Here is a 16,222-nt window from a genome sequence, read left to right as displayed (position 1 = left end):
ACGTGGCTTCGTCATGTGCCCCGCCCCAGTACCTCACCCGGGGGAACTGCGATCCCCCGCGATCCCCCCCAAAATGACCTCTGTTCAGGGTGGAGGAGAAAAAGAACTGGGAGGGGCAATTTTGAGAGGACAAACGCCCAAGATGGAAAGGGTTCAACAGCCCCTTTCTGCCCCCACACCTAGGGTTGTCAGCCTCCAGGTGGGGCTGGGGCATCTCCCAGAATTCTAACTGATCTCCAGACTACAGAGATCTGTTCCTCTGGAGACAACGGCTGCTTTGGAGGGTGGACTCTATGACATCACATCCTCACTAAGCCCCCTCCCTTCCCCAGACTCTGCCCTCCCCAAACTCCAGCAGTTTCCCAAACTGGAAACGGCCACCTAACCCTCACCAGACCACTGCTCAATCTGAAACTACCTCTCCTCAGGACAATGGCATATGCTACGGTGCTTTATGTTTCCTCGCTATGGGCATGAATCAGCCTGCAGGCACATCTGCCTACAATTTCCTGCATTGTGCAGGGGGAGGGACCTGATGACCCTGGAGGTCCCTTCCAACTCTATAATTCTGTGATCTTGGAGGCTTTCATGAGGCTGAGCTCACCAATAGGCAGTGGTTATCTTGGTTTTAGCGGCCCCCACACAGTTGCAAGACTGAAGATGCCCAGCACAGGTGGTCAGCCCATCCAACCAAGTCTCATGCTCCTCAGAGCCCCCAAGGACTGACCAGGTTGTGCATGGTAAGGCATGTAATAACCCTTTCTCTCCGCATAGTGAAGGGCTTTTGCACTGTCTCTTAGCCTCAGACTTCAGAGGGGGTCTATAAGAGAGTCAGAGAGACAGAGAGGCCAGGACACTGATCATCTTTTCCTTCTACTGCTCTTATGCTATCCCTTATATGTGTAGATTGCTACACTCAGGGAATCTTCCTTCCAGTTTGACACCTTCTCTCCACACTGTGCTACCTCTTCTCCATCTTGGCACCATGAGGGCAGGACATGCATCCTGCATCTCTATCCATCCTAGCTAGTTAGACTAGATTAGAATCCTGTCTCTACTCTATCCTGTCTAGAATGGAGTTCCTTATAATAAAGGACTCATTTTAGTTTTGCAGAGATAAAGAGGCTCCGTGTGTAACCTTGTTTCTTGTAAGCACACACTAACCAGGTAGGCTCTGCAGTGTTATGTGCCTTGAGCACTCTGCTACCCAAATAATCCTTCAGTCCCCCATCATGCCTCGCAACATGGGCTCTCCCTCCTCATCAGTATGTCTGCACAGATGGATTGAATTACGCCCAGAGAGAAGAAATATAAAGTACTGTAGCATTGTTTTTCCGGCAGGCATTTTGATAGGAGCTGCACTTTATCAGCAAAGCCAACCTAGAGCTAGGAGCTACCTAGAATGATATCCACCGCTGAACGTGTTCATGAATGCACTTTATACTGTACTGCCATTGATATATTAACGGTCTTATGTCATGTTTTATGTATTTTTATTGTGATATGTATCTTGTTTTATTGGTTTTATGTAAGCCGCCCTGAGCCTGCTTCGGGGGGAAGGGCAGGGTAAACGTTGAAACAATAAATAAATAATCTGCCTCCAGACACTGTGTGCAATGAAAAAGACAGAACAGTACAAATGCATTTTTCAGTAGTTCTGGAACAATCCTGTTGGCAACACTGGAATTTCTAAAGGATCTATTCTAAAGTGAGCATTTGGGAAGCTGATTCAAATTCTGGAAGCGGGCAGACTCAGTTGATCCATGCCCGTACTGTGCCCTTGGTTGTAGGGTCTGTGGGGTTGTTTCAGCAGTTGGCCAGATCCCAATATCTAACTTACACCTACCTATATGAAGAAGAACGTGCTGTCGAATAGCAGCTGACTAAGGGCGACCCCAGTCATGGGAGCCATGGGGCTTTCAAAGCAAGAGACATGGAGATGGTTGTCTAAGGGACTTCAAAAAGAGAGTTTAGCTATTGCTTGATTAAAATGTAGGCCCGCTTTGCATATTAAGATTTGGGTGCAGGTCACCTTCCCATTCCAGCATACTCATGGAACTGGCACGAATTGACTCACCCTGGACATTTCCCCAAGTTAAGTTTTTTGTGAGTATTCGCTATATGTCCATTAAGCAAGAGAAATTCTCTAAGAAGAGCTGCAGGCAATAACTCTGGAATGACCCATATTACATAGAGCTAAAATTGATAATTTCTGACAAAAAAAAGTTTTATCCATCAACTTTCCCCCCATTTGGTAGGGGATTTTGCTGTATGATTTTGCTGAAGAGACTACCAAGCATTGGTTGGCAATTAAATGATTATTGTTTGAGGAGACTTCTCTCTCCTGTCCAGCAGAAATGTGCTTGACCGGCATCTGTCAAGATAAATGACTGTCTTTTCCCCTCATTATATGACCCAGAGTCAAATGAACTAAGCTAGAGAAGAGCAGCTTATAATTCAGTAAACTGCCTGACACTTTTCACCTCAGTCTCTCAGAATGTTAATATGTTTCCCTCAGAAAACTGGCATTTGATGACTTGTGACCAGGAGGCAGAAATGCATGGGGGGGGGGGGGAGTGACGCTTCTCTTTCAGAGTCCTGATGTAATTGCTGCTGTGCACCAATATTATAATGCTTACTGCACATTATAGAGGACATATATAGTAAAACTGAGACCCTGCATGCTGTTGATGCGCCTCATATTTAAATGGCAATGATACTGTGGCATCGTTTCATTATTCAGGGGGAGAGAGCCCTTGATGTTGGGCTAACAGTCTAATAATACTTTGCACACTCCAGTAAGGCATAAAAAGCAGACAAAGTGTGAGGGATTCATATAGCTCCGCATCGTGTGGTAGCTGTTGCTTATAGAGTATGCTCACTGTGTGGAAATGGCATTCATGTGGGGAAATGATCAGCCATAGTGAGTGGTCGTGTGGTGTAACCAACCTTACTGTGCACTTGCAACTGCTACTATGACATTTCTGTGCAGTAGCAAAGGCCCATAAAATTTGGCTTTTTGCCACACAGTACCAATATAAAGAACACAATTTTTGTCTTTGGTAGAGTTAATTGTTCGACCGAGACTAGGAATCAAAGGTATAGTTGAAAGTCCCTGTCATTTGCATTGACTGGGATTGTTTCTGAAAGTTAGTTAACGGCTTTGAGACAACAACCTCAAGTTCTGTGTGAAATAGCTTCCTATTTTATCTTTCTATAAAAGTATGTATATTTTTATGAATTATTGTAGCATTGCCACTTTCTTACGCTGAAGAATTCTAGTATTTCCCCTCTTTTTACTTTGGAAAGTAGAAACCCACATCATGATGTAGAAATCCCTGATAATTTTTGATCTGTTCGTGTTTTATGCAGTATATTGAGACCTCCGGTAATTTAAAAATGCAAAACCATTGTTATTATTAGCTCTGTATCATCTTGTTCTAATATACAGCAAGCAACTTGTTTGTCTGTAACTAGATAGCCTTGTACAGCCTGCCCTGGTTGCCAGTTTGTCTGGACGACTCTGAGCCAGCAACAGCATTGCTGGGAGAGTTACGTAAGTGTAAGAAATTTGTCACTCATTCATGATCTGGGATTTGAAGGATAAGAACACTCCTGTTATAGCATAGCAGGAGCTAGAGAGTCAGCTAAACGAGTGAATCAGACAAACAGTAACTACTCAGTGTGTACAGTGCCTTAGGGTGCATCCATTCATTGCTGGATATTGTGCTACCATTATGCTGTAGCAATCATTTGCAGTTATATTTTGTATTTTCCTGTGTGGCCATGACAAGACAGCTGTAAATGTGTGCTATAGTGCACTGAGAGCACAACATCTAATGATGTGCAAATTTAGTATTAGATGGACAAGGGCCTGATGGAGAATTCTAGGCCTTCCTAGAATTCCCACTGCTCCCGTAAAATAACTGCAGTATCATTATCACCTCTGTTCATGGGCTACCTCAGGTAACTTACCTAGCCTACCCCTTCAAGAACAGGAGGGTTTGTTTGTTTGTTTTGACTTAGTCATATGGTTGCCTGGTCCTAGAATTGCCCACCTCCAGATGGTCAAGAAAGTATTCAAGCACTTCCAGTGAAAAATAACAACAGCCATTCACTTAACGCCAGAGATAACATGCTGTTTCTCTGCCAAGCCGTTCTTAAGGGTAAACACTCTCAATTCAGACGTTGGACTCCTTTCACTTCCAAAATATCAAAACACGGTTCTTGCTAATCGATATATTTGGCAATCCCGATTCTTGCACAGCGTCAGTCTCTCTAATGAGGCCAGAATCAGGAGCTTCAGTGCTAGAAATTAAGTCTGTAGGCGTGGCTTCGTGAGAAGTCCAGTCTTGATAAAGGATTTTTGAAAAGTCAGTACAGCCGTAACATTTTACTGTATTTTGGACTGCCAACTATATCGATTAGAAAGAACTGTGTGTTGATATTCTGTTTGGAAGTGAAAGGAGTCAGACGGCCGAACTGAGACCTTTAAGAATGGCTTGGCAGAGAAACGATGTGTTATCTCTGGCGTTACGTGAATGACTGACCTTCAGGTAGTGGCTGGAGATCTTCTGGGATTACGGCTGATCTCCAGGCAACAAAGATCAGTTTCTCTAGAGAAAATGGCTGCTTTGGAAGGTGGAGTATATGGCATCCTACCCCATTAAAGCTCCTCCCCAACCTCCTCAGGCTCCACTACCCAAATCTCCAGGTATTTTCCAAGTCAGAACTGGCAACCCTACCTGGCTTCCCCCTCCCCCCCCCCCCACAACTCCCAAGTCTCATGGGTGAGGGCCTATTGATATTGCATTGAATATAGGGTTGCCAAGTCCAATCGACTTACCGGTGGGGGAGCGTCACAGGGCTCCAAGAGCTCTCCTATGATGCCCGCACGTCCTGGAAGTGATGCACTACGTCGATCACGTTGGGGGATGTTGGGGGTGTGGCCCCAATCGTTGGAGGGAAAACCATAGAGTTTCCCCTCTGACAATTGGGGCCACGCCCCCAACGTGATCTATGTGGTTGCGTCACCACCGGTGACGCAGCCACACTGTGCTTCGGGGGCGGAGTTCCCCCCAGGGCCCGATTCTGCGGCGGCGGAAATCAGGCCTCCAAAGCGGGGGTTTACCCGCCACCTGCCCCCACTTGGCAGCCCTAATTGAATAGTAGTACTAATGATAGTGTTTCCACTCACCGTTAAGCATTGTACCCCCATGATATCTATGAATGTGTGTAGTCTTAGTCATGTGATTTTGAGGAGATGGACTAATCACCACACACAAAAAAACTTTTAGAGGTATGGCAATTGACTATGCACAAGATACAAAATGTAACAGAGATGCTTCCCATCTCCCATCTGCCTGTACAGTAGCTACTACCAGTAGGCATGTACAGAAGTCTTACGAAAGCCATCAAGCATTGGGCTGGCTGTAAGCCCTAAGAATTAGCCCCCAAACAGGTAACCCTACTCAGGCAGCCCTTTTTGCTGCATTGCTATCCCACGTTTAACTGGAACAAGAACCGCTTCTGTCGCCTTGGCAGGGATGTTACAGAATGGAAAGAAGTTTGATTCCTCCCGAGACCGAAACAAGCCTTTCAAGTTCAAGATCGGCAGACAAGAAGTCATTAAAGGCTTCGAAGAAGGAACTGCGCAGGTAGGAGAGATCATGATTGTCTTTTCTCAGTCAAGAGGTTATCATCATTGTTGTGAGTGAAATATTAATTTAAAGTTACCTTGGGGGGGGGAGTTAATTGTATGTATGTATGCACATTTGGTGGTTTGAATATAAGTAAAATTCAACTAGATACATCTTTGAATCTAGTCACACACTTTCATCAATTACTACTGTTATTTCTGGGGGTCTGCAGATTTGGGTCAGGAGTAGAGTTGCCAGGTCCCCCTTGGCCACCAGGGGGGAATGAGGGGTAGGGTTACCAGATCTAGGTCGAGAAAGTCCTGGAGATTTGGGGATGGAGCCTGGAGAGGACAGAGGCCGCAGTGGGGTACAATGCCAGAGAGTCTACTCTCCAAAGCAGCCATTTTCTCCAAGGGAAATGATCTCTGTAGTCTGGAGATGAGCTGTAATTTCGGGGGATTCCCCAGGTCCCAACTAGAGGCTGGCATCCGTAGTTGAGAGGTAGTTAACGACACACTGTTGCTGTAGACTTAACTCAGCATTTGCTGCACTTATAGAAATTCTCCCCCAAAATCACATATTGTGTTCATGTAAAGTGTGAATCAAATAGTACTTTTTCAGGCTAATTAGCTAATTACCTCTCCATAGCATGCAAAAAAAATTAGCTCAGCATGGTGTCAGCCCATATACAACTGCTTTGTTACCAGCTCAGTCAGTTAGGTGGTCAGCGTGGACTAAAACTGTTATGCAAATAAGCCTTAAATATTCTAGGACAGGGGTGGCCAAACTGCGGCTCCGGAGCCACATGCGGCTCTTTCACACATATTGTGCGGCTCCCGGCAGGGGGGCTGGGGGACTCTTTCTCTCTCCCCCCCCACCTTCTCCCTTCCTCCCTCTCATTTGCTTTCTTTGTTTCTCTCTCTCTTTCTTCCTACCTCTTTCCTTCTTTCTTTTCACCTCTCTCTCTCTCAGACAAACAAATATCATTATCGAAATCTGTTTTTCCCCCTTTTGTTTTTATTTTTGGCAGTCTCATTTAATGTTAATAAAAATCAAATCTGCATATTTTTAAATTAAAACGTGTGTGTGATATTTGTTCCTGCCTTGCGGCTCTCAAACATCTGATGTTTATTCCACGTGGCTCTTAAGTTGAGCAAGTTTGGCCACCCCTGTTCTCGGATAAACCCTGATAACAATATGACGTAGAGGAATCGCTGGGGGAAATATCTTCTTCGGGAGCACGATCAGTTCAATAACATGGAGTTACTCCCGTTGTTTTGGAAGCACCGAGGTTTGCTTTTTACTCATCCCACGGACCCTCGGCCTTCAGCTTCTTCAGTTTCTGCACATGCAGACATTTCTGCTGTTGCCCTGCAAAGTTTGTAGATGAATGTCTCAGAAACCCTTGAAGGCAACTGGTACTTCTTTGGGCCAGCTTCTATCTTCTCCTTCTACCTGTCGCAGGTTTCAAACAAAGTATTCCTGACCTTTCTCCAAAGGGCTCAGGGCAGCATCCATGGTTCTCCAATGCCCCCTTCTATCCTCACAATCTTTCTGAAAAAGAGATTAGGCTGAGGGACAGTGACTGGCAACACCTCACTGAGTTTCAAGGCTGGGAACGTAGGTCTCCCCATTTTGAAACTCAACATCCTATCCACAGTGGCGCCAACAGTAGAAGAGATATATCTGCTCCCAGGGCTTTTTTTGTAGAAAAAGCCCAGCAGGAACTCATTAGCATAATAGGCCACACCCAACAGCAGAAATTCCTTAGCTTATTAGGACACACCCCTGACAGCACAGCTCATTAGCATATTAGGCCACACACCCCATGTTTGCAGAAGTGTGGTCATCCAGACACACCCACCTTTTGCTTCTTATTCTGTTTACCTTATTTGTTGTCAAAACAGGTCTTTTTTAGCAGGAACTCCTTTGCATGTTAGGCCACACACCCCTAATGTAGCCAGTCCTAATGAGTTTCTGCTGTTGGGTGTGGCCTATTATGCTAATGAGTTCCTGCTGGGTGTGGCCAACTCGGGAGCCAGCCGTAACTCCATTCCTGTACGTTCCTGTCCAAAAATAGCCCTGTCTGCTCCCTGAAAGTATGCTATAGGGTAAAAACCCAATCTGATACTTGAAAACAATCTGCTTCCCTATCAAAATAATAAACAATGGGGTGGATCCTACCCCCACTCTACCACCCTACAAGCAAAGTTTGAAGTCTTCCTCTAGCCTAGGGAAACCTAATTTAAGACAGTGTTAAGTGGCTCTTCCTTTGGAAGAATGATCCTTAGGTTGGGAGGAAGGTTCCTTGAAGGATGGTTGTATCCCTCCCCCCAGTTTGAGTCACATGACTGCAAGGTAATTGCTCATGAAATGCAGATGATTATTTTTTTATGAAAAAAGATTTAAAAGGGTTATTTGCAATGTTCCCTCTAAGCTGTGGAGTCCTGTGAGCAAGAAATTCTACTTTGTGAGCTACCGCCATTAAAGTTGTGAGCAGGTGAATTGGCTACTGAATAACTTAGCTTGCTCTGGAGCCCTCCTTCCTGAGCTAAGACAAAAATGTGTGAGCCGGAGGCTAAAAAACTGTGAGCTAGCTCACACTAACTCAGCTTAGAGGGAACACTGGTTATTTGTAAACAATGACTGTTATAGGGAGCGATCCAAAGCAGCTCTGGCTCAGAAGTACATCCAATTTTATTTAGTGTACGGTTTACACCCAGGAAGGCATTCTTAGGATTGCAGCCTTTATGGAACTGCCGCTGATCTCACTGAATGTCCGCATGCCATCAAATTCACTTTAACGAACAGTGATGCTTACTTTCACATGCTAGTAGTTAATAGAAGGACTAAAACTGAATTGCTGGTTAAATGAAAAATACTAATAAGGCCCAAGAATCAACAAGTCCCTCAGTACATTTTTTTGGTTTCTGGACCTCAGATAGAATGATGGCTTTTGTTGCGTGATTTGACAAACATGGAGCAATTACGAATACATTGAGTGAGGACGGAAAAGCCATCAAAGGGCTGTGCACACTAAACTGAAATTAAATCCCACCAAATAAAGTGCACTAATTTAAAACATGTTAAGGATTAGTCTAAGAAGCTCAATCAGAGGAAGCTAACCTCAAAGAAACATTTCACAGACAGAAGAGCTGGTGTCGTGCAGTTGGTAGAGTGTCAAACTAAGGTCTGGGAGACCAAGGGTCGGATCCGGACATAAAGCTTGCTGGTTGATTTTTTAGTTAGATGCTTGTGAGGATAAAATGTGTGCCACCGTAAGCACCTCGAAAGATTTTTTTTTTAATGCGCTGGATATAAATTAGTTTATAGTGCAATCCTAATCAGTTACACCCTTCGCTTTGAAGAGAATGGACGTAGAGGGGTGTAACTCTGCTCAGAATTGAACCATTAGCCACCTACATGTTTTTCAGAACAAGCAGTCTCTCCTATATTTACTTACATGTCCCAAATTTCAATTTGTCAAACAACTATCCACTGGCTCCACCTAGTGGCAGATTGCATTGAAAATTAAACATTCATAAACATGCATCAGTCCAATAATATCATTGGCATAATTGTGACGGAGCATGCCATTTACTAAAAGTTATTGCCACTCTGCTACAGACTACTGACTTATATTGCATTACTTCAGATATACACCTGGTCCCTGAGGCTTTTGTATCCTAAAATCAGTACCTTCGGCTTTTATTTATTTGGTCTTAAAAGACAAAGATCTTAACCTGCGACTTCATTTGAATTATTCCGATTTAAAATCAGGCATATACAAGTGGTGTGACTGGCTGTAGGCATCTGTTTTCCCCAGTTCCCCCCTTCCCCATGGTTTCCTCTTTCCTTCCCCTGGCAGCTCTCATAGCCTCTCCCTTTTTCCTGCTTCCTCTCCTCCCCTCCCCTCCCCACCAACCAGCCCTTTTTATCAAGTTTCCCTCCTTACCTTTCTCTGGCAGCCTATCCCTTTTTCTTCTCTCCTAACTGCCTCCCTTCCCTTTTCTGTTCTCCTCTGCACTTCACTTCTATTCCTTCTCTCCCCTTTCCCAGATTCCTTCCCTTTCCTCCATCTTTTGCCTGTTAATAGGGCTGCCAGATCCCCCGGGGGAAGGGGGGTTGCCCGGTCTAGGGGCCTCTGATCCACTGGTCTGGATCCAGCTAGCGGAGGGAACCCCACCCCTAAGGTGCCTGGATTGGGCTGTCATCATGCCGGGCACATCTCCAGAGGGGAACACTCTAGCATTCGGCCTGAAAACTCTATGGTATCATAGATTTTTCAGATCTAATGTTAGAGCATCCCCTTGGCAATATGCCTAATGCAGTGATGTCACTTCCGGGTGATGTCATCGCAGCGTGCATGAAGTTCCTGGACCAGGAGCTTCTCCCCCCACTCCCCCGCCAGAAGGAGGTAGGGACGTGGCAACCCTACCTGTTAATCTCTCCATCCTGCCTTTGGCTTAGAAGACACAGCATATAGTTGTGGTTGGCTACCAACTTCTCAAATTGTCACTGAGATCTCAGAACATAATATTACAATCTTACAGCTTTTAAAGTGATAGGTATTGCTTCTATTTTTTTTAAACCTAACCCTTTTTTAGATTTCAGATTTTTCTGCAAACCTGGCGCTTTGCTCGGGTTTGTAGAACCCTCACCCCCCACCCACCCCATCTGTTCCTGGCCCCATTGCATGTATTTTTCAATTCACCCTTGAGGATCCAGTTCAGAATTAGATATAATAATTAAAATGTTTGTGTTCCTGGTAACCAGTTTTCTCATGTGGTTCTCCTGCCTTCCATTTTCTCCCTCTGTGCTGCTAATGTCTTACTGCTAGATGAGCCTGGGACAACGAGCAAAGCTGACTTGCACACCTGACATGGCGTATGGAGCCACCGGCCATCCTGGAGTCATCCCGCCAAATGCTACGCTCATTTTTGATGTGGAGCTGCTTAAGATAGAGTAACTCAGAACAGCTGACTGAAGGTCATAGCCTCCCATCCTCTTCCCCTTTTCCTTTAATGGGAAGCATCTCCACCGAAATTTCTGTCACTCCTGCTGTCATGCCAACAATGCCTCTACTTGAGGTTGTTTTCTCACTTTCCTAATTTTTTAAAGAAAAAAATATTGTTGGTGTATGTATTTGTCCTTGTTTAGATGCTTCTTTTTTGCTGTGGAGACAAAAAAAATGGCTGTAACATTTTTTGAGTTGTAAATTTTATTTTAATTTGCATGTGAAACTTCAAAATTGTGATTAGAACTATATATAAACACAAAAGAAACCTATAAATATGTAGAGAAATTACTTACTGAAAAACCACTGCCTTACTATACACATTAAAAAAAATAAAAGAATACACACACACAGAGAGGGGTGCTCAGAAATCAAGTGTACAGGTTGTACATGAATGGGCATTAGCCAAACCAAGTTACCTGCGCTGCCACTTTTTCTCAACTTGTATGTTCTGCTTGCTGCTGTTTTAAATAAAATGTCTCAGATGGGGGGGGGGAGTTCCAAGAAGAAAAATAAAAATCTTGATACTTTATTTTCTCCTTTGTTTTTTTTAACTTCTGGGTTTAAGAAGTCATAAAGGTAAACACAAGAGCTCTTAATTCACAGATTTTATTAATTTCCTCTGAGAGGTTGTGGTTACAGAATGATTCATTCCTATCACACGTAAATGAAACTTTGGGCAAGTGCAACTAGAATTCTGTAAACTCTGCAACCAGTAATTTTAAGAGGAACTCATCATGAATGCACAAAGCTGTCGCGTACTGAGTGAGACCATTGGGCTATCTGAATATTCGTATACTTTTATTGGCACATCGGCAATCACAACTAAATAATAATCGGCTATCTGAATAGTTTACTGGACGCTCCCATGTGGACGAACCAAAGCCTAATGTAATAGTGCCATATGTCCTTACTCCTTTCTCCGGACCAGTTATTCTGACGGTGCTGTTTTGGGGAATTAGTGGGAAGAAAATGGACAGAGTCAAATGATCTATGGCAGAGAGAAGCAAAAGACAGCAGGATTATTTTTAAAAAGTTGTCTATTAAGACTAGACAAAGGGCTGCATGATGCATCCAACCAGCTTTTCCTTTGGTGAAGGGGGGGCAGTCCCTTTGACCACCAAAATGACTGTGCTGGGGATCAGGGGACAAAAAGCCATATGAGAGAGGCTGAAATAAGGAGGGGGACTGGGCAAGATCAAGTGAAAAGCTCTCTGAATCCCACACAATACTATGTAGGTCACAGACATTCATACCGTTGATGTCGTTGAGTACTCAGCCTGTTCCAGAAGGGGTAGCACTCTCCCTGAAAGAGCAGGTCCATAGCATGGGGATGTTACTGGATCTGGTCCTATGGCAGGAGGCTCGGGTCTCCTCTGTGGCACAGAGCACTTTTTATCAGCTTTTTCTGATATGCCAGCTATGGCCCTTCCTTGAAAAGTGTGATTTGGCCACAAGATCTATGCTCTGATCACATCCAGGTTAAATTACCACAGTGCACTCTATACATGGGATTGCCTTTAAAAACTGGAAACTTCAGCTAGTCCTGCCATCAGGGGCAAGATACAGAAATCATTTCACTCTGGTGCTGAAGGGTCTGCACTGATTGCCCATCTGTTTCCAAGCACAATCCAAAATAGCTTGAGGCCAGGGGTATTCAAAGGACTGCCAGCTAAGATCTTCCTCAAAAACCTTGCTTTCTGTGCCCCTGCCTTCAGAGGTGAGGCAGGTGGTGAATAGGGTCAGGACTTTTACAGTGGTGGCACCTCACCTGTGGAATACACTTCCCTTTGGAACTATGCTGCTCTCTTTTATGCTCCAGCCCAAAACATTCCCTGGAAAGGTGGCATAGAAATGCACCGAATAAAATGTCAAAGTCATGCTCAGATGCCCTCTGCTTACCAAGCATTCAACAGATTGTCTTCAGTCTTGCTGATGCTATGGGTTCTAGCTGGGTTCTAGACGCACAGCGGTGATCAGCTCAGGTTTATTCAGTGATTTCAGCAAAACTACAAGACAAGACTCCAGAGCCTCAGCTCTGTTAAATAGCATGCAATTGCCACACCCAAACATACTCCACTCCCAGCGATAGGCAGGGCCGGCCCCAGCTTATTTTGCACCCTAGGCGAGGATCCCTTCTGGCGTCCCCCCCCCCCATGTGTCCCCCAATTTTTAAAAAAAAATGTGTCCACCAATTTTCAAAAATAAATGCATTTTAGGAAGAATGAAAAACACAAATAATCAAGAAACTCCCAGAGTACGGGGCCGGGTGCAGCTTGGCGCCCCAAAGGGCCGGCCCACTCTAGGCGATCGCCTAGTTCGCCTAGTGAGTGAGCCGGCCCTGGCGATAGGCTATTTACATAACATTACTACTTGATTGGTTTATTCCAGAGTCCTGGTCAGCTATTGTACTTGTGCTCCAAGCTCAGCCAGTCTCTGGGGTGATTCAATCAGGGAGGATTCAATCCCAATACATGACAGGTACATTTACAGTTTTGACAAAGGACACCATCAGAAAATGGCTGCTGCAGGGGCAGTCATGATGCCCTGCCTGTTCCCACAGAATGCTGCGGTATTCGAAAAGCCAACTTGGTCCCACAAAGGCAACACCCTCCGGGCAGTCCTGAAACATCTCCTGCACTTGTTTGGACAAACGAATGCTGTCCAGGTTCAGAGGTGAAGGGAAGGGTGGGGTTTGTTTTCTACAACAGCCCCTGAGAGAGGTTTCAAACCCAGAGACATAAGGATATCTGCGCCTGTGGCCAGACTAAAAGCCCATGGCTGTGATGCAGATGCCCAGACTGAACTCATTGCTTAGCTAGCTTATAGGAAATTACCCAAAGCTTCCCAAGCTTTTTTGCTGTTCAGTCAAGACCCTTGGATTTTGTCCTCAAGAAACCAGGTTTCAGGGAGCAGGCAGTAAGCTTTCGGGAGCATGTGTTTACAACAATGGTCTATATAGCTGCATGTTTCTCTTACCGCTGTGAAGATCAGAAACTTTTAAATTCAAGGCTTGGAATCAACAAATACCTGCAATTTGCACCAGTTTTCACACTTAGGCTTCTACTGTGGTTATGTCAATACATCTCATTTCTTCCACACTACAAATGGCTTGTCTCTGCCATTTAAGACAGTGTAATGGATTTCAGCATAAGAGATTTCTCAAAAATTATTGTTCCTGTTAATGACACTACATTCTGTGACAGTAGACAACCTTTATTGGCATGTAAGAGATACGATAACATTAAAATTTAGGAATACATAAAAAGTATGGCTGTCGAATAGCCAACAAAAAAGAACTGATCAATTAATAGTTTTCCTGGTTCGAATTACAGATTGAAGAAAACGAGCAACATTAAAAGTTATAGAAGCATTTTGCCCAGAGAGTAGCAACTGGACCTTGATACTCTCAGGAAGACCATGCCATGTAAAAAGAAGGGTGTCCAGAAATTTTCCTCAAATCTTAGTATAAAATGGACAATTTAAAAGAACATGGGAAACGGATTTGATAGCACTCTGACCGCAGGGGCATTGCCTAAGTTCATAGGGGATTTTTTGGCATCTTACAGAGAAGATGGCCGGTGGCAATATGTTAAATCTGGCTAACATAAATGCCCTTTGATGGTGATCAGAGAACAAAAATAAGTAGCTTTCTGGCCCAGTGTCTGGGATAATCCCAGATGAACTGGTGAACAGGTTTTCCTGGCTGCCTCAGTCAGGCGCTGAAATTGAATATCTAGAAGCCTGCGTTTAATTATATAAAGTATTGTGGAGGCAGATGGTAAGTAAAGCGGACCTAGACTACATTCTAGGTATCCTTTCATGGTCCATGTCATGGGGGGAAAGGTAGCTGAAAGCAAAAGCACCTAGCGTCACATGAACACTTTCAACAAATGTGTCTCGATCAAATCTAATTTAGAAGCAGATTTCTGTGGGCACAGAGCTCCAAGAGTCAGCTGGATCCACAGCTGCATTGCAAAGCTCATCTGGGCCCAACTGTGGAAGCTGAATGAGGCTTTTGATGCAGATGTTGAGATGCTGTGCACAATTACAACAGAGTCAGGCCCTCGATGCTAATGAACAGCACCATAGTCTGAACATGAAATGTTCACTTATTTTGCACCATTTGGCTACAGGAACTAAATTCAGGAGGTAGAAATTGCATTTTTTTAAAAAACATGAGAACTTTGCAAACAGGGCTCCCAAGTACTTACCTTAATTTGGCGGGGGATGTATAGTTCTTCGTGGGACCACTCCCACGGGGAAAACACAGGTGCTGCACTATTCCGTCGCCCAGACATGACGTAGGCACGTAGCCAGGCAACGCTCTAGCAATGGGGCTGGAAACTCGATGGTATCATCGAGTTTCCAGTCCCATTAGCAGACCATCGCCCAGCTACGTGCCTACGCCACATCTGGGCGACAGAATAGTGCAGCGCCTGTGTTCCAAGCAAGAATCTTCCGGCGGGAAGCATGTGTTCCCCGCCGGATCGTAGGTAGGTACTTGGGAACCCTATTTGCAAAGCACAGATTTGGGAGAAGAGACAGATTTTTGAAACTTTCTCCAGGACTGTGGTGGTGGGAAAGAAGGCAATGCTTAGACTCCATTATCAACCTTTTCTCCTGGGGAATTCAATTAAGATGTTTTTAGTTGGCATGGATTACAGAAATTTAACTTGTTAAGTAGTAGCCTGGTTGCTTTCACAAGAGGGATGTCTCCACGTGTATACACATAGAGTACCTATATAGAGTGAGGGCAACACTGCTGAGTTTGCCTCCCATCTCATAAGAACGTAAGAGACGCCAATGTTAGATCAGGCCAAAGGCCCATCCAGTCCAACACTCTGTGTCACACAGTAGCCAGAAATACCAGGTGCCATCAGGAGGTCCACCAGTGGGGCCAGGACATTAGAAGCCCTCCCACTGTTGACCCCCCCCCCAAGCACCAAGAAGATAGTCTTAAGTAGACTTTGATGTCATCACATTTTTGTGGCCCCAAATAGAAACCTTTTGGTGTGTCATTCAATTCCATATTGGAACATTCCAATGTTGGTCCTATTTTATTTTATTGTTAATTGCCTTAAATGTGTTACAGGGCCTGTGCTGCTTGTTGTATTTGGTACTATTTGACCTCTGAAGAAGGCTCTTGTGAGCCAAAACGCGTCAGGCCATACACTGTCCTTTTTTGTGCATTTGTAACTTTGAACATTTTATGAGGCTTTATTTGGGCCCCTACAAGGTTTTTATGTGTCTTTGAAATAAACACTCTTTTGTACACTTACTTATTTTTAACTTTGGGCCCTCAATAAGTTTCTAAACTTCCTTTGGAGGGATATTAAAAATACAACAGCTTTGAGCCAGTTGAAAGATGGCAGCCTCAACTGCACATGACAGAATTATTAAGCTGAACTTCAGCACCAAAAGTGGATGTATGGAGATCAGGGGTCCCTTCCCACCTCCACATCTCATTTAAAACCACCCTGTTTACACCACTCATGGTAACACAGAGCATTCTGGTCAAGGAAAGTATAGGAAAAGGTGCTAGTAGAATTCGACTCTAGGGAGC

The 16,222-nt window shown here is 44.4% G+C and overlaps 1 protein-coding gene across 1 annotated transcript in view; it reads left to right on the top strand.

The window, feature by feature from the left end:
• Positions 1-11,148, top strand: part of FKBP1B (FK506 binding protein 1B) — a 55,042-nt gene extending 43,894 nt beyond the window's left edge. Inside the window, exons 3-4 of the mRNA XM_015411468.1 lie at positions 5,545-5,657; positions 10,480-11,148. Of these exons, the coding sequence (XP_015266954.1) occupies positions 5,545-5,657; positions 10,480-10,608 (242 nt within the window). The 3' untranslated portion in view covers positions 10,609-11,148. The remainder of the gene's footprint in view (positions 1-5,544; positions 5,658-10,479) is intronic.
• Positions 11,149-16,222: the final 5,074 nt, after the last annotated feature.

This window comes from Gekko japonicus, unplaced genomic scaffold (assembly GCF_001447785.1).
Source record: "Gekko japonicus isolate JY-2015 unplaced genomic scaffold, Gekko_japonicus_V1.1 scaffold4494, whole genome shotgun sequence".
Taxonomy (NCBI): domain Eukaryota; kingdom Metazoa; phylum Chordata; class Lepidosauria; order Squamata; family Gekkonidae; genus Gekko; species Gekko japonicus.
Note: the sequence above shows the minus strand (reverse complement) of the source record. Positions and strands in the feature narration are given on the sequence as shown.